This window comes from Mirounga leonina, unplaced genomic scaffold (assembly GCF_011800145.1).
Source record: "Mirounga leonina isolate KUSES-001 unplaced genomic scaffold, KU_Mleo_1.0 Mir_418, whole genome shotgun sequence".
Lineage (NCBI taxonomy): Eukaryota > Metazoa > Chordata > Mammalia > Carnivora > Phocidae > Mirounga > Mirounga leonina.
The window spans coordinates 16,384,458-16,408,675 of NW_023270739.1; the positions used below are offsets into that span (position 1 = coordinate 16,384,458).

General features: G+C 41.4%; 1 protein-coding gene across 1 annotated transcript in view; it reads right to left on the reverse strand.

The window, feature by feature from the left end:
* Positions 1-296: 296 nt before the first annotated feature.
* Positions 297-24,218, reverse strand: part of DRAM1 (DNA damage regulated autophagy modulator 1) — a 36,269-nt gene continuing 12,347 nt past the window's right edge. Inside the window, exons 2-7 of the mRNA XM_034987728.1 lie at positions 18,278-18,345; positions 16,739-16,881; positions 10,634-10,811; positions 6,595-6,653; positions 1,829-1,921; positions 297-1,255 (exon numbers count right to left, since the gene is read on the reverse strand). Coding sequence (XP_034843619.1) covers positions 1,211-1,255; positions 1,829-1,921; positions 6,595-6,653; positions 10,634-10,811; positions 16,739-16,881; positions 18,278-18,345 — 586 coding nt within the window. The 3' untranslated portion in view covers positions 297-1,210. The remainder of the gene's footprint in view (positions 1,256-1,828; positions 1,922-6,594; positions 6,654-10,633; positions 10,812-16,738; positions 16,882-18,277; positions 18,346-24,218) is intronic.

The window sequence follows — 24,218 nt, forward strand, 5'->3', positions numbered from 1 at the left end:
TTTGGGTGAGAAGGAGGAGTCTGTCAGTCATGCTTAATAAAGGACCGACTCCCATTTCATACAATGTGCAAACATCCAGCCACGGGCATTAAAAGAAGGAGTAAATAACCTGCACTCTGCACCCTCTCTTTCTCCTCTGTCTCAGACCTACATTCTCTTCCACAGGTTTAGTGGCAAGAAATGAATTTCAGATGTGAGTTTCAGCTTCTGAGTCAGACTGTATGTAGATCACTTTATGCCAGTGACAATAAAGGGTGGTTTTACTAATGGTCTTTTTAATGTTTTTCACAGATTGGCTTTTGCGGAGGTTTAGTATTAACCAAAGGTCTCTTTCCATAATCTTGCCTTCGACAAATGGTCCCTGAGATACTTTCCCTCCTTGCTTATCCAGCCAGGACAACAATCCGGAATCCAGTGTGGTTTTCCTTGTCAGGTGCTCACCTCCACTTTATCGTTGTTCTAAGGCTTTTTTAATCTGTTTTGCTGAATTCATCTCATCTGGAATTGGGCCCACTATGGAATGCCAGCTGGCAGCAAGGGTAAAAGCTGTGGCTCTGTGAGCAGGGAGGCCCACAGGGGACGGAATTTAAAAACTGAGGTACTCTGTGTTCACTTAGAGTTAATGTGCATAGAGAGAGAGTCAGTAAGGCCTTTCGATAGAAGCATTTTGCTTAGTTCACTTAAAAATCAGAGTATCCTTGTTAGTGTTCATTTGTTACCTAAATCTTTATGATTGTTATAAATCAAACTTTATAAATGCTATCATGATATAAAATTAGACTGTTCATTCTCTAAAAATAAAATTTAAAAATGAATATGCCCTGATTTTACTTGTTAGTGAATTCCTCATTTAGTGTATTCCCACAAATCACTTACACACAAAGAAAACACAAAACAGAATCTGTGCAAAAATAAGAGCTCTCCATTTTCTGTAACACCTTCTCTTTTCCGTATGAATTTGTTCATGTAAAAAAAGTGTCTACTTGGAAAATTATAAAAACATTGCTACAATGCCGTATATGCTCTACATTCTCTAGGAAAACATACCTTTGGAAATAGTACAACTATTGGGAATTCTTAAAGAAATTCAAGTCGTGGACGTGCCGCAGATACATTCCACTCAGAGCAACATTGAAACCCTGTCTGTCCTCCCTACCACTTCCAGAAATTGTCTGCGACTCTCACTGAGTGAGATATCATTCTTCTTTCTTCAAACATCATCATTGATTTCTGTGGATATTCTTAGGGTGACACTCTATTAAAAACAAAAGAAAAAGGTTTCAAAGAGGTAAACCAGTGCCAGCAACCAACTCCCCACAGCTCCGCACACACCCTTCCGAGATAACCTCACTACGGTTTCGGCAGAGTTTGAGTTGGGTCTGAAAGAATTTTCTTGGTTTTCTATATCCTTTTAGCTAAGAATTCACTTGTTTCAAAATGTATGATTTTCTCTGTTCTCAAACCTGATAAGGTCCCACCTACTCTCTGCCTTGGAAACATTTTTCAACAACAAACTTTTATTAAAAGGACATATTTCCTTTTACTTGGAACTAGTCAGCAAGGCCTCCTCAGAAAGCTAATAACCAGGATCTATGACTATGAGCAATAAGGGGGCAGAGAACATATGAAAATGTCATTGTTTGGGAGAGCTGTTAGAGATGCTTCCCTTAGGGAATAAACTAAACTGTATGATATTTACATATCTTTTCAAACACATAAGGGTAAAAAGATAGCGCTCTTACTTTTTTTAAGTGTAAGAAATGTTCTATGGCATTCTCCTAACCCTAACTGTCAGCAATTTATAACATATGAACCGGTAAATACCTACCTGGAAATCGTGGATGAATGTTAGGAAGTAAAAAATGAAACCAAAGGCCACTGTCCATTCGCAGATTGCACTCACTACGTGATATATATAATCCTAAAAGCAACAATAAAGAAACAGAATTTAGCGGAAATACATTCACTGTAGTGTATGTACTGAAATAAAAAGCTGGTCAGACCAGAGAGGAAAGTTGTCGGGTGAGCATAAGTCAACCCCTTGAGAAAACGCAGTGAGCAAGGCCAGGTGGATGAACATCAGGGCACCTGCCCAATGTGAACATGAACGCAATTATCCCAAAAGTTCTTCAGGCTCTCATGCACTCTGGTTTTAAGACTTAGTCTATGCACTTCAAAAAGGCAGAATAGGGGCACCTGGGTGGCTCAGTCATTAAGCGTCTGCCTTCGGCTCAGGTCATGATCCCAGGGTCCTGGGATCAAGCCCCACATCGGGCTCCCTGCTCAGCGGGGAGCCTGCTTCTCCCTCTTCCACTCCCCCTACTTGTGTTCTCTCTCTCACTGTGTCTCTCTCTGTCAAATAAATAAATAAAAAATCTTAAAAAAAAAAAAAGGCAGAATAAGGGCCACAGAATGGCTGAGAATGGGAAGCAAATTTGGACTCAAGAGAAGAAAAAACTGGGGCGCCTGGGTAGCTCAGATGGCTAAGCATCTGCCTTAGCCTCAGGTCATGATCCCAGGGTCCTGGGATCGAACCCCACATCGAGCCCCACAATGGGCTCCTGGCTCAGCGGGGAGACTGCTTCTCCCTCTCCCTCTGCCTCTCTCCCTGCTCATGCTCTCTCTCTCTGTATCTCTGTCTCTCGAATGAATAAATAAAATCTTAAAAAAAGAGAGAGAGAGAGAAGAAAATCTTTCCACTCAAGGCGTGACTTGCTCTCCCACTGCTAGGAATCCCAAAGTTGAAATGCATGCTTAAAAAACATCGAGTCAGCTTGTGGGCCCTTATTAAAAAGAATGAGTGCTCGCACGCAGAGGACAATGGCTATCTCCACGGGTGTTGTGTTTCTCTGTTACTACAGAAAAGGTCCTATCGGAACACAGCCACAGAGCAAAAGCTAAGGAGACATCAATATGGTAACTTACCTTATTGGGGGCAGAGATGAGAGAATGGAAAGCAAGAGTGGAGGCTTTAATTGGGGGTTCCTCCTATGGAGGCCAGAGAATAAAAATAAATGGAACTGATGGCTGCAAAAAGAGAGGGAGGACGGGGAACCCACTCCTCATCAGCTCAATTCCATTTTCACCAAATGGGAAAATATAACCCCCGTGTTGCTCTGAGAGATTAAGAAAAAAGCCTGTGTGTGTGTGTGTGTGTGTGTGTGTGGTGTGATCTCTCCTGATTTTTAAATGCAGTAAATTACTTTAAAAGCATTTTTAAACACCATCCAAAGGTGGCCTGGGGGGCTTAGCCAGTTAGGTGTCTGACTCTTGATCTCAGCTCAAGTCTTGATCTCAGGGTTGAGAGTTCAAGCCCCGGTTGTGAGTTCCACGCTGGGTGTGGAACCTACTTAACTATAATAAAATAAACACTGAGTGCAAACTGTATGTCTGCATTCTGACTTGAGCCCACATGCCAGATTAGGCCTGTGGACTGTCATCAGTTCTCTGATTTCAAATAGTGACCTATTTTTTTTCAGACTTCACTCTGCTCTGCTATAGGTTACACGCATGAATACACAAATATGGTGGGCTGCAGGTTGGTTCCATGGTGACAGGTGCTTTCTCTGATACAGTTTTCATCCATGAAGATTTCACTGCGGTGCATCAAACTCTCACAGAGAGCACTCCTCACTCTCCCCATGCACGTTCATATCCATCCCTGTCCTCATCCAGCTCACACTAGGGAGAACCAGATCAGCCTACGCTGGAGGTAGAGAACTGAGGCCCCCACCTCCTTTTGGTGACCTTACCAGGAGATCCACCTCATCCTTTATCGTTCTCGGACAGTGAAGATGGCTTATAAAAATAGAAACAGAATTGGGGGAGGAAGATTTCTTTAGCGTATTTAATGAAAGCACACTGAACTAGGAGTGCAGACTCTTCCACTACACTTGTGGGAATGCAGGCAAAGCTCTAATCTCCTTGCCACATGACATGAGAGAATGATATTAGAATTCTCACCATCCCTAGCAAGTAAGTGAATGCACAGGAATGTGCTACACAAGCTCCAAGCACGCCACAGAAGTTTGGGGCAGTACCTAAGCCATTATTCCATTCAGTGAATTCATGTAAAGGGTTTTGTGTGCATTCATTGATACTGGGAACAGAAAGCAATACAAGAGCGGCATGGTAATTTATGGCGTGAGCAGAAAATGAGGTACTTTTCACATTTTTAAGATAGAAAATGAAATGAAAAACAATTTTTAATTGCCTGGGGGATATAGTCTGATGAATCCTTCCCAGCAGCTGGTTTTGTGTTTGATTTGTGGTGGAAGGTCTCCCTCCAGTGGCTGAACTGGTAAAGTACATCCAAAGCCACCTTGCTGTGAGGTCTCGCTTTCAGAAAGGACTTTTTTTTTTTAAACTTCTGCCTGGATCATTCTTTTCCTCACCCTCTTCAGTCTCGAGAGACTAAGGTGGTGAGGAAGAGAATGATCCCAGAGCGAGGAGGCAGAGGGAGAAGCGGACTCCCCGCTGAACAGGGAGCGGGAAGCAGGGCTGGATCCCAGGACACTAAGATCGTGACTTGAGCTGAAGGCAGATGCTTCACCGACTGAGCCACCCAGGTGCCCCTTCTCCGTAGTCTCCTGCAGGCTCCCATCACATGCCAGAATCCTGCCATGGAAAATCCCCTGATCCCACTGGCCCTCTAGCCACCATGTTATTTCTCCTCTTCCTCTCACCTCCAAACATTCATATAGCTGAATGAATGAACCACCCCTCTCACCATTTCTTTACACTCCTGCAATTGGCCTAAAGCCAACATTTTACTGAAACTGCTTTTTGGAAAAACATCAGTAACTACCCTGCCCCTTGAAAAACAAACTGCTGTTCTCCCACCAACTCCCCTCTCCTGGGCATCATTCATTCCCCATATGGCATCTAGATGAGCCACCACTATGCGTACCTCGTGGCATGAGTCCATCTCAATTCCAAACATTCAGTTCCAGGTGTTCTGATGTTTGGGCTGGAAATGCTCTGTGTCCTGATGGTTCCCAGTACCCCCACGGGTCTAGTCCCACAAGTAACTGGGCAGTTCTCCTTAATGTTTCACTATAGCCTCAGATTCAACAGTTCTAAACCCAAACCCACCCACCTTCCCCTCATGGAATCATTTATTCCTGTTTGGGACTCTGCTTCTCTCTGCTCACGGGGACAGATTCTTTGCTTCCCCCAAGATAACATCTGAAAGTCCTCTTTGATTCATGTCCTTCTATTCTCGTGTCTGTCACTTGCCAACGCCCATGAATATTTCCCCTTCATACTTCTACCCTAGGCTAACCTTTTTTTTATTCACTTTTTTAAAGTTTTTAATTTTAATTTCTGTATAGTTAACATAGTGTTATATTAGTTTCAGGTGTACAACATCGTGATTCAACACTTCCATACATCACCTGGTGCTCATCACAGCAAGTGCCCTCCTTAATCCCCCTCACCTGTTTCACCCATCCCCCCCACCCACTGTGCCTCCAATAACCATCAGTTTGTTCTCTATAATTAAGAGTCTGTTTCTTGGTTTGTCTCTCTCTTTCTCACTTTTTTTTCCTTTGTCCGTTTGTTTTGTTCCTTAAATTCCATATATATATGAGTGAAATCATATGTTTTTTGTCTTTCTCGGACTTATTCGCTTAGCATTATACTCGCTAGCTCCAACCATGTCGTTGCAAATGGCAAGATTTCATTCTTTTTATGGCTGAGTAATATTTCATTGTGTATATATACCACATCTTCTTTGTCCATTCATCTATGGATGGACATTTGGGCTACTTCCATCATTTGGCTATTGTAGATAATGCTGCAATAAACATAGGGGTGCATGTATCTCTTCGAATTAATGTTTTTGTATTTTGGGGGTAAATACCCAGTACTGTGATGACTGGATCATATGCTAGTTCTATTTTTAACTTTTTGAGGAATCTCCATACTGTTTTCCACAGTGGAGGCACCAGTTTGCATTCCCACCAGCAGTGCACGAGGGTTCCTTTTTCTCCACATCCCCACCAACACTTGTTGTTTCTTGTGTTGTTGATTTTAGCCATTCTGACAAGTGTGAGGTGCTATCTCATTGTGGGTTTGATCTGCATTTCCCTGATGATGAGTGATGTTGAGCCCCCTAGGCCAATCCTGATTTGAAATCTAAACTAGAGAACTGCCTTCTCCCTGCCACCCTAACTCCAGGCTCTCTCCTCAGTCCTTTATCCCAGGGTTGCTTCTGAGTAATAGGTACCCGCTAATACTCTTTCAATGTACTTAGCTGTTCAAAAGGCTTCAAAAGCTTATTTGGGTCACCTACGTCAAGAAGGAGCCTCTCTGCCTACCTCTTAGAGCTTTGCACAAACTCCTTGCCCGCACAGATAGTTTATTCTCTAGTTCATCCTGAAACAAAAGCCCTCTGTGCTGGAGCGGGTCTCATCCTCTCTGCTCACCACTCCCCGCGTTCCTTGGACCTCCATACACCTTAATTCACAGCAGCCCCTACCATTAAGTGTCTGACCTCTTTTGATGAGGAAATTCAATTAGGAACTCAAAATTTTGAAAATAATCCCCAGGCACCAGGTTCAATAATCATATTGAAGATGAGTTAAATTTTACCTTTTCTTTGGGATTCCACTCCAGCTTGGTTATAGAAATTAATGAAGCACAGGCAATCACTAAAAAAGGGAAATCGTTAAGGAAGCTCCAAAAAAAATACAGGTATTTTAATGTTAAGACTATTCTTCTAATAATCATCACACGGTGTTAAAATGTTAATACCAACATTTCTGCAATCAGAAATGTTATGTCAGCTTCTTATAATCTCAAAGCTTAAGTTCAATTGTGATAGCATTTAAATTATAACATGGACTTATAGTCGTTCCATAGCAATACCTTTTCGGTTATGTATAGTCAAATTTTCTTCTGTGGCTCCATTTTGCTCCAATGTGCTTTTTAAATTTGGTCAAAATGACAGATGGGTACTTTTTACCTAAAATACTATTTTCCCTAAATAAAAGTATTGAATAAAAATACTCTTTCCCTAAAATCCTATTTTCAAGGCAACAGCTTTAAGGAAAAATTAACATTTATCATTAACAAGTATCAAAGCATCACAAACTACCAAGGTCCCTCTACAAAAACAAACTACAGATTCACACTACTGTCTTTAAAAAAACAGACTTATTCCATTCAAGTCCTTGGGTATAAACGGAGTCCTTCCTTCCAGGCCTAAAGGGTTTACAAATCAAAGAGATACATCCTACCTCTGACCTTCAGGGATACCCAGAGAGGCCAAACAGTGCCAGGGACTGAGGCTAGAGCCTCCATGGGCTGTCTGCAAAAGAGCCATGACAGCCATTCTGATGGAGCTTATAAAGGCAAAAGAGAAAGCTAGAGATGAGATGATCTTAAAATGCTTTTGCAAACAGTTATGAATTCAAAGCTTTGAGTCAATGCCAAGTTTAGAACTTCCTCCGAATTCAGAGTCAGCACCTCCTCTCCCTGCCCTCCCTACCCCCCAATATTTTGCAATTCTTAACACTTCTTGGTTTCTCAAAATAAAAGATTCTCTGATCATGTCATTACCATATTTCTGTTTCTAATAGTTTAAAAGCCTCTTAACTCTTTGTTCTCGAGTCCTATCTTCTGTGCACCAGGTACCATGCTAGTGGGGAGGAAGGGGGAGACAGAAAACTCTGGCAAAACAGACTTGGTGTCAGCTCTTGGAAACATCACAGCCTTGTCAGATGAAGCCCAGGGAATGTGCTGCATTAAGACAGAAAAGAATAGGGCATGATGATGACTCAGAGGGAAAATTATGAATTCAGAGTGGAATGGGATTTTAGGGGTCAGGAAAGGCTTCACTGAGTTGAGCCTAATGTAAGTTGAGGCTTGAGGAGCTCTCTAGAGCAGCGTCACCCCGGAAATTAATGCCAGCCACATGTGTAATGTAAAATATTCTTTTTTTTTAAAGATTTTATTTATTTATTTGAGAGAGAGATAGCAAGAGCAGGAGCACAAGCAGGGGGAGTAGGAGAGGGAGAAGCAGGCTCCCACTGAGGGGCTCGATCCCAGGACCCTGGGATCATGACCTGAGCCGAAGGCAGACGCTCAACGACTGAGCCACCCAGGCGCCCCTGTAAAATGCTCTCCCATAGGCAGATAGCCTCTCCTCTGCTGCCCTACCCGCTTCTCCCTTCAATAAACTTCTATCTCCTTTAAAAAAAAAAAAATTCTACTATAGTAGCTACACTAAAAAAAAAACTAAAAAGAACCAAATGAGGGGCGCCTGGCTGGCTCAGTCGGTAGAGCATGTGACTCTTGATCTCAGGATTGGGAGGTTGGGCCACATGTTGGGTGTAGAGGTTACTTAAAAATAAAATAGAACCAAATGAAATTAATTTTAATAATATATCTTATCTAACCCAATATATCAAAAATATTATCATTTCAACATGTACTAATATAAAGAATTAATAATGAGATATTTTACATTCTCCTTTTCTTCTTCTTAAATCTTTGAAATCAGTGTGGTTTTTATACTTAGCTGCACGTCTCCATGTGAACCAGCCACATTTCAAGTGCTCAGTAGCCCCATGTAGCCACACTGGACAGCTCAGCTCTAGAAAACAAGGTGGAGGAGGAGAATCCAGCCAGGGAGAACAGAATGGGCAAAAGCAGAGAACAGGAAACGGGCAAGTCCAGGGGAGACCATGTAAGAACGAGGTAAAAAATACAGGCAGTCTCATGGGGCACGTGGGTGGCTCAGTCTGTTAAGTGCTGACTCTGGGTTTCAGCTCAGGTCATGATCTCATGGGTCGTGAGGTCAAGTCCCACATGGGGCTCTGAGCACAGTGAGGAGTCTGAGATTCTCTCTCTCTCGCGAAAACAAGTAAATCAATAAAATCTTAAAAAAAATACTCAATAGGCAGTCTCAGGCTATGTGTCTCAAGCGAAGGAACCTGGGCTTTATGCTGTTAGTGATTTTGTGAAGGCTTTTGAAAGTGTTAGAAGCCAGGAGCAAAATGGATAGTCTCGCAGGGAGGGCCTAGAAGCAAGATCCTAGCAACTGCCTCATCTTTGCTTCAGTTTCTTCATTAGTCAAGTGAGGATGTTTCACAGAAATATTACAGTAAGAAGAGACAAGGGCATTTTAAAGATATTTTGAAATCTTTGGAAAGAAATATAAATACTATGCTAATGCTTAGGACAAAAGACCTTTCCATACGGATTAATTCATTCGAGTTGATTTAATACAGGGACATGACCTGTTTCTGCTTGGGGATGCAATCCCTTGGCATGGCTCCTAAGAATCACCTAGAAATGGGAGCTATTTGTATGTGAAACTCTTAGGCCTGAAATGCTTATTTTTGCTAAAATTCTCTCTGATTTTAACATCTAAAGATGTGCCTCTCAAGTTGGAAGCAAGCAAAGGTTTCCTACACCAAGAAACTTTGGCTTTAACACTACGAACACTGCTACTATAAATTTTACAACTAACACAAGCTAAAAGTTTTAAGTGGATATATTTGGAGAGAAACATGAGTGTCTTCAATCCATAAATAGGACAGGGAAATTGCGAAGGAACTATCTTTGTAACAAGGGTATGTATTTTGTTTAAATTTCTCAACAGTAGGATTTGCTTCCTCTGTGCTTAGAAATTTTGTAACTAAAAATTTCCTTCCCTAAGATGAAAAAAAAAAAAAAAAAAACCAAAACCCAAAACCGTACTTAGGCTTCACATTTTGTATAGCTTCTGTTTTAAAAGAGAAATGCAAAACTTACTATTTAGAAGCACATGGTGCATTTTCACTCAAGCTTGCCCACTTTATACCACAACCCAATCCAGACTAAGAAAGTTTCTGCTAATAAAATAGTTGTTATTTTCCTACAGTCTGACAGGAATCACCATCTTTTGATGGCTCTGCAGTTTTTGTCTGATAGGACTGCAGACGGTATTTCGAAAGATGGGGAATTTTCCACATCTTAAAGACACAGCTTTTTTTTTTTTCTGTTAAATACCTCTAGAAAGAGAGAAAGATCAAGCTTTCATTTCCTCTAAACCAGAACGCACAGGCATATAAATTGATACTTTCTTTTCACATTGTTGAATTAGAAAATGGAATGAGATTTCATTTTGCAACTGGAATCAGTGATAACAAGAGAAGGCTAAACGTATTTCAACTGCCTTAGAAATAAATGATAGAGCTTTTTAAAACCTCTCAACACAGACGGGTAAATCGAACCATCTAATGAATCATCAACGTGCAGGGTGAGGGCAGAGTACTGCCTCTTGGGACTTCACAGGGCTGTTACTTTAAGTACAGTATCAATATTTGGTGCCTTTGACCAAGCACTACAAAGAAAAATAAATATTTTCCCATTGCTTATGAAACTTTCCCTGTTGGAAGGAAAGTAAACAGACTAAAGTGTTTCGACATGTTTCCATTCTCCTTGCACACATTCCCCCCAAAGATTGTTTTGAGCTAACCAGACAATGTTGAGATATTTTCTTAACGACCTACACTTTTCTCCCAATCATTCTCCTGAAGCACGTGGAAACCGGGCTGTTAACCTTTGCTTTTTTTCATACTCTTTTGGTGGAGTGGGAGAAGGGTCAAGCCTGTGAAGACTCTGACAAATGTGTAAAGGATACTGGGGACCACGGCTGCACAGGAAACAGCAGAGATGGCCAGCCGCACGTGGCACGTGGACAGGCTGTTCCACTGGGGACATGATTTGTAAGAGATGATGGACTGCAGGAGCGTGTAGACCACACCGCAGACAAAAGCCAAGAGGGCACCGCCATCGTGGACCACGGGGACAGCTAACTCCTAGAGAGAGAGTCACAAACAGCTGTTACTCCGCGTGAGTCTGCGCGAGTCTGAGCGCAGCAAGACCCACGCCCCCGCCCACGCTGGGCTACTCAAAGCCACGGTCATCACAGGTGCACCCCCCACTCCTTGGAGAATGCAGTTGCCTGCAGAGGACTACCAAGAGAAATGCCTTCCAGACCCTAAAGTAAATGCTCTTAGTTGTTCCACAGCAAACGGGGGCACGCTGGACAGGGACAGAGGGATGTCTGCCTCAGAGGTGGGAGAACTGAGTACCGAGGGCTTTGGAGTGCGACAGAACTGGATAAAGAATTTCAACTCTGCCACTGAACTCTGTGACCTTAGTTTATAACCTCAATTTCTGTATCTGTAAAATGGGCATAATAATTTCTGCCTTGCAGGTTTGCAGTGAAGATTATATGATGAGTTTCATTTAAAAGTATACAACTGGTTCCATGAGCATGCCCAGCGTGGCTTTTCAGGCTCCCTGCTCCCCAGTAATCTCTTTGTCTTCCCCCAGGCACCCCACATGCACACACAAATGTAAGTAAAGACACTAACCTTGTCATGCAAAGGCAATTTCAGGTCAAGGCCCTGCGCCCCCATCCTCCCCCAGCCATTTCAACCAGAAGGCACCCCTACACCCAGTCTAGGCACAGAATCTGGTATTGATCACAAATATGCTCACGATGGACCATTCAAGGAACTCACTTTAGGCTCCTTTCCAATGTGCAATGGGCACCTACCTTCTGGTGTAACAATGATGTTGGATTGAACAATGAATTGTCTCTGCTTGAACTTGAAAACGCAAGCTTTGCAAAGGGGCAAGTTAAAGTATTGTCCAAGAGAGCCTGGTTTGGGTCCTAGACCCCTACTGGCCCCAACTCACTACCCACACCCTGTCCCTCCCAGATTTTTCTTTGATCTGGGCCCACCCAGGCTTGCCCAGAACCAGGGTGTTCTCCATCTGCTCACAAATAAACTGGTATCAAGTTTTTATTGTCCACATGGGAAAGGAAGATTTAAAAAAAAAAAACAACTTTCAAACTTCTTTTCTTTTTTTTAAGATTTTACTTATTTATTTGACAGAGAGAGAGAGAGAGCACAAGCAGGGGGAGCAGCAGGTAAAGGGAGAAGCAGGCTCCCTGCTGAGCAAGGAGCCCTGACACAGGGCTTGACCCCAGGACCCTGGGATCATGACATGAGCTGAAGGCAGATGCTTAACCAACTGAGCCATCCAGCTTGATCCCAGGATGCTGGGTCAAACTTATTTTCTAAGGAAACTTATTTCCTGGTATCAAACCTACTAATATAGGGGAAAATGCACTACTTGATTTATGTTATAATAAAATATGTCTGCATTAACATTCTGCAACATGGAATATCAATTACACACTTATTAGGTATAGATTCTGTATTCCTAGGATACTTAACATGGGCATATAGATTTAGGAAAATTATATATGAAAAATAAAATACATTCTATGCCCTTTAAAATATTTATATACCTTCAAGTACTTAAAGAATTTTTAAAAACCACTAAACTGTACACTTAAAAATGGTTAAATGGCCAATTTTTTAAAAAGATTTTATTTATTTATTTGAGAGAGAAAGCTAGAGAGAGCAAGCGGGGGGGGGGGAGGGGCAGAGGGAGAGGGAAAAGCAGGCTCCCTGCTCAGCAGGGAGCCCCACACAGGGCTCATCCCAGGACCCTGAGATCATGACCTGAGCCAAAGGCAGATGCTTAACCGACTGAGCCACCCATGCACCCCTAAGATGGCCAATTCTATGTTATATATGTATTTTACTACAATGAAAAATAGCAATAATTCAAAGAAAATGAAATCACTCTCAAAAAGCTGACTGTACCCCCATGTTCATTGCAGCATTATTTACAATAACTAAGACATAGAAAAAACCTAAGTGTCCATCAAAGGATGAACAGATAATGAAAATGTGACACACACACACATACACACACACACAGATTATTATTCACCCATGAAAAAGAAAAAAATCTTGCCATTTGTGACACACAGATGGATGCTGAGGGCATTATGCTAAGTGAAATGAGTCAGACAGAGAAAGACAAATACTGTATGATCTCACTTATATGTGGAATCTTAAAAAAAAAAAAAAAACTGAACTTATCGATACAGAAAACAGATCAGTGGTTGCCAGAGGTGAGGGGTAGGGGTGGGGATGGAGGATGGGGGAAAGGGGATCAAAAGATTGAAGCTTCCAGATATAAGGTCTGAGGATGTAACGTACAGCATGGTGACCATAGTTAACAATGCCGTATCGTATATTCGAAAGTTGGTAAGAGAGTTGTCATCACAAGAAAAAAAAATTGTAACTACGTGAGGTGATGTATGTTAATGAACTTATTGTGATCATTTTGCAATATATACATGTATCAAATCACTATGTTACACACTAATACAAGGTTATATGCCAAAGATACTTCAGTAAAACTGGGGGGAAAAAACAATATAAAACCAACAGTATTAAACCAAATATAAAACCAACATTAAACCAATAAAATAAAGAATGAAGACACAGATCTTTTCCCCCCCTTTGAATGTTAGGCACATTTGGGCAAGGGAAAATGAACAAAAAGCAAGGTGTCCTCTGCTAATGAGTCATTTTCAGGAGTAATGTTCTGAGATTCTTTTTTTTTTTTAAGATTTTATTTATTTATTTGACAGAGAGAGACAGTGAGAGAGGGAACACAAGCAGGCAGAGTGGGAGAGGGAGAAGCAGGCTCCCCGCTGAGCAGAGAGCCCGATGCGGGGCTCGATGCGGGGCTCGATGCGGGGCTCGATGCGGGGCTCGATGCGGGGCTCGATGCGGGGCTCGATCCCAGGACCCTGGGATCATGACCTGAGCTGAAGGCAGACGCTTAATGACTGAGCCACCCAGGCGCCCCAATGTTCTGAGATTCTTGATGCTTTCCATGAGCTGTTTTCTTTTTTATGCTAAGTAAATCAACATCCTGCATTTATATACTCTGTTTCCTCCAATTGCACTATCAGGAAATTTGCTTCCTCAACCCCCTCCAATTCAACATATCCTTTAGGATCTTCATCTGCAAATTCATGGGCCCCCACATTAACCCTGCCATTACCAGATCAGAAGGTCCTTGAGTCAGCAGGAGTTGTATTTGGATGTGCTTTTTCCCCCTGTGAAGTACATACTCTCTCATCAAAGATGTCTTTTCGAATTTAAAAGGTAGTAAAAAAAAAAAAATCTAGGATACTGAGAGGGTTAAACCTTGGAAAAGTTGACTTTTCCAAAAGGGAAATTTCTTGAAGGAAAGTAAAGCATTGAGAGATGTTGGGGGGGACACACCAAAAAGTAGCCATCCCACCCAACCAGCTCAGGACAGACAGCTCCTTGAAATTCTGATGAGTGCAGTTTGCTCCTACGCAAAGAACAGCCCCCCCAAGACAGCCAGCGCCCTCTTGACCGCACAGCTCCAATTCCTCGGGAAGGAACAGCTCGAGTTGGTTTGCTCCCCACATGTTGAAAATGAATTACAGGATATCAAACAAGGAAGTTGTAAAGATATACTTATGGGAACAATGACAAGGCAAATACTTTGCTCTCAGGAAAGTTTAAGATTCTATTGCTGGTTCTTTGTTAAGATGTAATCACTTCACTGAAGCCTTAAAGAGAACCACAAGTTCAATGATCTGACTTCCAAGTGTTCTAACATTTGCCCTTTCTGATTGAAAAGCTGACAGCTGTCGTGCTCATCCTGTGAGTTAGTCGGAGAGCAAAGTGATAGGATATCATACAGTGTATACTCTTCCCCACTGAACAATTCATATCCACCATCTACTAACAATTATATCATTCCACGTCTTCTCCTCACCCCTCCGATTCCATTTCCCTTCCGTCGCACTTTCCGGCGCTAGAACTGTGAATTGTGTACCTGCTTTATTTCTTTCAGAGATTTCCCCATTTTGGCCTTGAAGTTAACTCTTTCCCACAGGTTCTAGACAGATGGCTTCGATTCAAAGTCCACGTCTGCCTTTCTGTGTTCATTCGATCTTGGGCAAGGATGAAGCCCTCTGGGCCTCCATTCCTCCACTGGCAAATGAGGAAAATAATACTACCTGACTTCTAAGGTCATTATTGGGATGACAGAAGTTAAAGCACTGAATGTTTTTGTAAAGTCTGTCAAACAGGAGATTTTCAATACATTGGTTGTTATGAAAAACCAAACGCATACAATCATAAACTATAAAGAAAGAGTCTCCACCACGTGACCAATGTCACCTGCACCCACATGTGTTACAGCCTTTGTCTCATTTCTCCATTCAAGGGAAAATAAGGGTAGAAAAATGAAATGGAGCCAGAAGCAATCTATTCGTACAGTGCCCTCCATGAAGCCCTGGATACTTGCTCCAGGGAGGCTACAAACCCACCTTTCGGTGTTAACAGGGAAACAATAATTATGGATTTATAACATTCAAAAACGAAAACTCAGGGGGCGCCTGGGTGGCTCAGTCGGTTAAACGTCTACCTTCCACCCAGGTCATGATCCCAGGGTCCTGGGATCGAGTCCCGCATCCAGCTCCTTGCTCAGCAGGAAGCCTGCTTCTCCCTCTGCCTATCGCTGCCCCCTGCTTGTGTGCACTCTCTCTCTCTCGCTGACAAATAAATAAATAAAATCTTAAAAAACAAACAAAACATAGTGGCGGTGAGAGCAGGACCAACGCAGTGTAAGCCTGTGACGATGGCAGCCGCGGTGGCTGCCAAGTATGGCCTGCTGTTAGTGTCCATCAGCTCATAGCGTCCTCACAATAACCCTAGGAGGGGAGGATATTCTAACTAGTAAAATCTGAAATGCAGGGGTGCCTGGGTGGCTCAGTCGCTAAGCGTCTGACTTCGGCTCAGGTCATGCAAGCCCCGCATCGGGCTCCCTGCTCAGTGGGAAGCCTGCTTCTCCCTCTCCCACTCCCCCTGCTTGTGTTCCCTCTCTCGCTGTGTCTCTCTCTGTCAAATAAATAAAAATCTTTAAAAAAAAAAATCTGAAATGCAATAAATACTTTTAAAATATTAAATATTGTCTCCATAGACAGTTCCCATGCCTTCCTGAAAGAGACCTCAGGATGAACAGGTATTCCCGAGTTAGAATAGAACAAGCAGGGTTTATTCAAACACTTCGAACAATTGAGCAGACTCCAGAGAAGTCACCATATAAGTTAATTTGCTCCACTGGGGCCGTGTTTTGGCTCTGTAATGAATGAGCTGAGTAACGCTGAGCAAATGATTTCACCCCCATTACCTATATCCTCACCTGGCAAAGGAAGAAATCAGATGCTGCTCTCCATTTGGTAAACACACACGTTCATACACACAAATATTCTCACACTCTTTGTTTTTTAAAGATTTTATTTGTTTGAGAGAGAGAGAGAGAGAGAGAGAGCTCAAGCAGGGGGAGGGGCAGAGGAAGAGGGAGAAGCAGACTCTTCACTGAGTGCAGAGCCCAATGCGGGCTCAATCTCAGGACCCTGAGATCATGACCTGAGCCGAAATCCAGAGTTAGAGGCTCAACCGACGGAGTCACCCAGGTGCCCCAAATATTTTCACACTCTTAACGAAACTATTACAATGACTAAAGTCGCTCTCCCAACCCGTCAACCATGTTAATAAACATGGAGCAATGCAGAGCCCGGAACATGGAGCAAAATGCACTTTCTCATAACCGTACAAACATGCACCCCACCTCTCCCAAGTGCCAGGCAGGACTGACTTTCAAATAAGAAAGATTTGTTTCTAAGAAGCAAACTATCCCAACTTTTATAAACCCATCAACTACTTGATCCTGGCACAAGGATCCTCTTGTGTTCTTGTTTCTCTCCTCCAGACACACATACTCCATCATCCCCAAGAACACAACCAACCTCAGGACATACCTGGAAATTGGCTACAATGCCCATTCCGATACATCCCACCAATCCAAGAACTAGGGACACCAAGTTAAATACAGGCGTGCTGAAATAGCTGGTCTGATTTTGCTTCTCTACTATTTTATATCTTGTGTACATTGTGGCTGCACCTGAAAAAGAAAGGCACTTTGATGAATTTTGATTTGACCTTTTAAAACGAAAACACAGGGAAAGTTTTGCATTGCTGTTTTAAAGTCTGTATTTCAATTTAATTGCCATAGTCTCCCACTCACCCACCCAGTCCTTCCTCACCCCTTCTTACTCTCTCCTCAGTGTGATGGACATACACACACATACACACACATACACACACACACACACCAACTTGCCTGTTATCTTTTTCACATAAATGCTACTGTGCATGTATTCTGTGACTTGCTTTTTTTTTCAAATAAAGAAAACCACCATGGAGATCTCACCATGTTGGTGGAAATAAGTCTACTTCATTGTTCTTAGGGGTCTCATCATGGTATATATTTATTTCATCATTCTCCTAATGTTGGACTTCTACACTGTCTCTATATTTTTCCTGTTACAAACAATGTTCAATGAAGAGCCTTGTATACAAGTCCTGGGCATGCTTTCAGTGCCTCTGGAAGACAAATTCCTAGAAGTAATATTACTGGAGCAAAAACTGTGCACAATTAAAATGCCAAGAAGTAGCTGCAAATTGCTCCAAGACTGTATTATAGCATTTACACCCTCATGGCAGAGTTTGAAAGCAATTCTGCATGCCCTTGCCTTTTTAATTATGGCCAATACAATGAATGGGAAATGACAACCTGTTGGTTGTCATTTCTCCGCTCATTAGTGAGATTGAGCAACTTTCAGCATGTCTGCTGGTCATCTGCATTTCTTCTTCTGAAACTTGCATTTAATTTTTTTCTGATTTTTCTCTTGAGTTTGTCTCTTCATTTTTAATTTGCAGTTCCTTTTTACACATTATGCACGCTAGTCTATTGTCTGCTATAAATATTACAAATTTTCTTCTGGTCCATCTTTAACTTCATTTTTTGTACCTTTTGTCACTTGGAAGTTTTAATTTTTTATCTACTAAATCTTTCAATTCTTTACTGTTCAGCTTCTGGGTTTTGCATAAGTTTATCCCTCTGCCCCTCCTCCCACTCGTGTGCCTGCATGCTCACACACTCTCTCTAATAAATAAACAAATCCTTAAAAAAATGTATACACACCAAGAGTGAACCCTAATGTAAACTATGGACTTTGGGTGATAATGATACATCAATGTAGGCTCATCAACTGTAACAAATGTACAACTCTGGTGGGGAATGCTGATAGTGGGGGAGACACTGGCTGGGGGGCAGGGCATATATGAGAAATATCTACTTTTTGCTCAATTTTGCTGTGAACCTAAAACTGTTCTGAAAAATAAAGTCTGCTAAAAAAACAAAAACAAAAAATTATATACACACTGTAAACAACACATTTCACTTCACTTGAGATTATGAATTTTTCATTTGTTTATAATAACTATTGTGTACTTACCAAGAAATGCAGAGAAGTTTATCATAAATCCAAAAATCCCACTCTCTGGAGGTGTTGTTCCTGTATCACTGACAAGCAGAAATGTCCAAGTTATTAAAAAGGAATTAGACCTCTGGGAGGCATGTAACTGGCAATTTTAATATGGTGGTTCTTTTGGGTATTTAGCCACTTTGAATTCCAAAGACTTCATCCGATTTTGCTCTGAAGTATTTTCATTTTGGCTCTGAAAAACCTAAAACTCATTTTCTACCGTAAGAGATTACATTAATCCTTTTTCCATTGTAAAAAGCTAGGAAATATTTAAAGTGAATGATTGTGGTGTTTCTCAAATAATCAAGCCCGATAAACTCGATGTGTATTCATTCTCGTTAAGAATTGAATGTGACTATTTAGGGGGAAAAAGAGTCTAAAATCAAGTTTGAAAAAGCAACTATTTGGATTTTAAATACACATAAACACATCATTTACATTTTTTTAATTATTTAATTTATCCACAAGAGTTTCTGCTGCTGACAATAGGATGGTAGGAAGCTGAACAATATTACTGATGCCTATTAGAACTTTATGGGAGCAATAGGATATCAAGGATATATTAATTGTGATAAACTATTTTAACAAAAAATAGTTTCTATAAGACATGTTTCTGGTGCAATCAATTCATTAATTATATGAGCTCGAAAAAATTAATTAAATGAGCTGGAAAGTAGTGTTTGATGTGTTCTGTTTTCTACTCATTCATACCAAGGTTTACTTTTTTTTTAAATTTTATTATGTTATGTTAATCACCACACATTACATCATTAGTTTTTGATGTAGTGTTCCATGATTCATTGTCTGCGTATAACACCCAGTGCTCCGTGCAATACGTGCCCTCTTTAATACCCATCACCAGGCTAATGCATCCCCCCACCTCCCTCCCCTCTAGAACCCTCAGTTTGTTTCTCAGAGTTCATCGTCTCTCATGGTTCCCCTCACCCTCCGATTCCCCCCCCTTCATTTTACCCTTCCTGCTATCTTCTTCTTTTTTTTCCTTTTTTAAACATATAATGTATTATTTGTTTCAGAGGTACAGGTCTGTGATTCAACAGTCTTACACAATTCACAGCACTCACCATAGTACATACCCTCCCCAATGTCCATCACCCAGCCACCCCATCCCTCCCACCCCATCCCCCACTCCAGCAACCCTCAGTTTGTTTCCTGAGATTAAGAATTCCTCATATCAGTGAGATCATATGATACATGTCTTTCTCTGATTGACTTATTTCGCTCAGCATAATACCCTCCAGTTCCATCCACGTCGTTGCAAATGGCAAGATTTCATTCCTTTTGATGGCTGCATAATATTCCATTGTGTATATATACCACATCTTCTTTATCCATTCATCTGTTGATGGACATCTTGGCTCTTTCCACAGTTTGGCTATTGTGGACATTGCTGCTATAAACATCAGGATGCACGTACCCCTTCGGATCTCTACATTTGTATCTTTGGGGTAAATACCCAGTAGTGCAATTTCTGGGTCATATGGTAGCTTTATTTTCAACTTTTTGAGGAACCTCCATACTGTTTTCCAGAGTGGCTGCACCAGCTTGCATTCCCACCAGCAGTGTAGGAAGGTTTCCCTTTCTCTGCATCCCCACCAACATCTGTCGTTTCCTGACTTGTTAATTTTAGCCAAGGTTTACATTTTTACATCATCAAGCTGCTCCCATAAAGCGATAGTTTAAAACTGATGGCCAGAGAGTTCTCAACATGAAGCAATTTGTACCCGTCTTAAGTGTTTCCCCATTTTAAAACAGCTCTGAAATTTAAGTATTGAAACACTGATCATGTTGAAAAGGCACACTTCAAATGATCTGAGGAATTCCACAAGAAGCCCATGTGTGCAGAAGGCAGCAGGAGTCTTCCAGTTTTGTGCACACTTAATATTTGAAAAGTATAAAGAGGTTAAGACACCCCCTTACAACAAATACTTCTATTCCTATTTCAATCTCAGTGGCACTTGCACCTGTAAGAATCTGGAGGGTTTAGAATTTCACGTTATCATTTCTCCTACAAATAACCATTATTCTCCCCAAAGGAATCTTGAGGGGGAAAAGGCTACACAGTGTGTGGGATGTCTTTCTGAGCATGACATGGGTAAGAGGAGGGGACCGGAACCAGTCATGGAAAAAAAGGCAGACAGCTTTTACCCTTGGGGGGACCTTTTGCCCGAAGATTAAATCCCACATAGAAATCAAGCCTTCTGTTCTTGGCCTCGGGATATAAAAAGGCAGCTTCCAGGTGAGTCATGCAAGAGTACTTGTGATCACAGGCCTGACAGCACCTACCACGTGCCAGGGAGATTGTTTGCTTATTTGTGGAGAAAGGAAGGAAATGGAAGAGTGAGGATATTTATGGGAATGGGAATAGGTAAGTAGTTGGAGAGAAGAAGGTGCCCTGACAGGAGATAAGTCAACCAGACTCTGGAACTATCTGCCCATTGATAGCAAACCAAGACATTCGTCAAGGGCCCAGATGTACAGTCCCCATGGCATAAAACATGTGATCTGAAAGCTCAGAATTTCAGGGTGGTGCTTTATTCTTGTTTATCTGTACATGGGTGGTTCAGCCTGATAAGTATCTCACTTCCGCTCAGGTCATGATCTCAGGGTCCAGGATCTAGACCCACTTCGGGCTCCCCTGCTCCGTGGGGAGTCTGCTTGTCCCTCTCTCTCTCTGCCCCTCCCCCTGCTCATGCTGCCTCTCTCTCTCTCACTCTCTCTCTAAAATAAATAAATAAAACCTTAAAAAATAACAATAACAAAAAGTAAAAATAAAGTAAAACCATCCAGGCAGAATCAAATGTGCTTTGTAAATAGCCATTCCATATGTATTTGTTGAATGAATATCAGTACTAGCAATAAAAAAAAACACCACCCAAACCTAGTAAACACCACTTATTGAGCATTTACTACATATCAGACACTGTTAGGTGGTTACCATACATCATTTCATTTTACCCTCAAAACCTTGAGGTGAGTCTTATTTCAACCCCATTTTACTAAGGAAGAAAGTGGTATTAGAGAGGTTACATAATTTGTTCAAGGTCATGGGGTTATTAAGGAGATGAATCTATATTCCAGTTACTAAACACAACAGACCCAAAATGGAGTTGCTTATACTAAGCCCCAAGTCACCAAACTGAGACTTAATTTAAGTTCCAGCTCTCTGGAAATGGAATCTTAAACCAGTCATTCAGGAATCACCTGATCAGCATTAGTTATGTAATGTGCCTGATAAGACCCCTGCCCTCTATAGGGAAAGTAAGCTTGCAATAATCAGTTGGCTTTTTGCCTAGTATAACTTCCTTGTCTGGCTCCCTTCTGCCTATAAAAAGCCTTTCATTTTGTACAGTTCCTCAGAGCTCCTTTCTGCCTGCTAGACTGGATCCTGCCCAAATCATGAATCCATGAGTAAAGCCAGTAAGATCTTTAAATTTTTATTCAGTCAAATTTTGTTGTTAACACAATCCAGACTTCTGACTCCCTGACTTCCCTGCCTCTCGTGTGCTCTAAAGCAGGCAAGGAACAGAGTAATTAGAATGATTGCGGGTGGGCGCAGAGAATGAACACTGATGTGCTGGTAAATGTTTAACAACTAGCTCTGGAGATAGCCTGATTGTAGCACAGGCCAATTTCCATGGTGTAAATCTCCCAACGTGTCAAAGTTCAAGCTGCCAAAATGTAGGTCTCTGGACCTTGAATTGGGAAGAAATGTACACAGTTGGCTCTCAGGAGCACATACTAGCTGGCTCCAGCACACCCTGGGAATGAACCATGATGGTAATGAAAACAGATCATCATGCCTTTCTGGTATACCAGGCAAGTGTAAACCAGGCAAGACCTCATAACTCCTCAAATGCCATAACTGAATTGTAAAATTTTTTTGACAAATATTGACTATCATAATAAGTCTGACTTTCTTTCAGGATTAGAGTCTACAACACCGACCATCAGTGCATGAGTACCAAGGGGCCTACATTCTTACACTTGGCACTATACTACAAAAATTTGGGTAAATATTAGTGTACTGCATTCACAACCAGTTGTTTGATTAAATGCAAACATCTTCAAAATTTTTTTTATTTGGTTCCACAAATACCATGAAACTTATCTGCTCATCAACAAAATATTTAAGAGATACCTACTATGCATTAGATACCATCTGAGTCACAAATTGCCCAATCTATCAGATAAGAATGGTCAGTGTGTGATTTATTTCCACTAAGTGACAAAAGGTACCTAACTACATATGGTGAAATTTCACTCAAGAATATTCTTTTTTTTTAAGACTTTATTTATTTATTTGACAGAGAGAACGAGTGGCTGGGAGGGGCAGAGGGAGAGAGAGAGAGAAGCAGACTCCCTGCTGAGCAGGAAGCCTGATGCAGGGCTTGATCCCAGGACCCTGAGTTCATGACCTGAGCTGAAGGCAGACGCTTAACTGACTGAGTCACCCAAGTGCCCCTTGCTCAAGAATATTTCAAGGAAATTTTCCAAGCAGCAAATAAAAATGTGACACTTCTAAGAATTTTTAAGAATAAAAGCAAAATTAAACTATTTGAGACTACTCCCAAACAAAAGGCTTTTGCACAGCAAAGGAAACCATCAATAAACCACCTACTGAATAGGAGAAGATATTTGCAAATGATATATCCCATAAGGGGTTAATATTCCAAAATATATATAAAGAAGTTATATAACTCAACACCAAAAAATAATAATCTAATTAAAAATGGGCAGGGGACTTGAATAGACATTTTTCCAAAGAAGACATAAAAATGGCTAACAGATGCATGAAAAGATGTTCAACATCACTCATCATCAAGGAAATGCAAATCAAAACCACAATGAGATATCACCTCACACCTGTCAGAATGACTAGAATTAAAAAGACAAGAAATAACAAGTGTTGGTGAGGATGTGGGGAAAAAAAGGAACCCTCGTGTACTATTGGTGGGAATGTAAACTGGTGCAGCCACTGTGGAAAACAATATGGAGGTTCCTCAAAAACTTAAAAATAGGGGTGCCTGGATGGCCCAGTCGTTAAGTGTCTACCTTCGGCTCAGGTCATGGTCCCAGGGTCCTGGGAATAAGCCCTGCATTGGGCTCCCTGCTCAGCTGGAAGCCTGCTTCTCTCTCTCCTACTCCTCCTGCTTGTGTTCCCTCTCTTGCTATCTCTCTCTCTCTGTCAAATAAATAAATAAAATCTTTTTGAAAAAACAAGTTAAAAATATAATTACCATACAATCCAGTAATTTCATTACTGGGCACTTACCCAAAGAAAATGAAAACACTAACTCAAAAAAATATATGCACCCCTATGTTTGTTGCATTATTTACAAGAGCCAAGATATGGAAGCAACCCAAGTGTCCACTGGTTGGATAAACAAGATATGGGTTACACACACGTGCACACACACACGCACACACACACAATGGAGGGTTACTCAGCCATAAAAAAGAATGAGATCTTGCCATTTGCAACAACACAGAGGAACCTAGAAGGTATAATGCTAAATGACATAAATAATACATAGAAATACAAATACCAAATGATTTCACTCATATGTAGAATTTAAGAAACAAAGCCAATGAACAAAGAAAAAAGAGACAAACCAAAACAAAAACAACAACAAAAAACCAGACTCCTAAATACAGGGAACAAACTGGTGGTTGCCAGAAGGGAGGCAGGTGGGGGGCGGGGGCCAGGGGAGTGGGTGAAATAGATTAAGAGTACACTTATCTCGATGAGCACTGAGTAATGTATAGAATTGTTGAATCACTATATTGTGCACCTGAAACTAGTATGACACTGTATGTTAATTATACTTTAATTTAAAAAAAAGAATAGTAGTGGTTGCCCATTATCATCAATAAAAATGAAAGGCTCTTT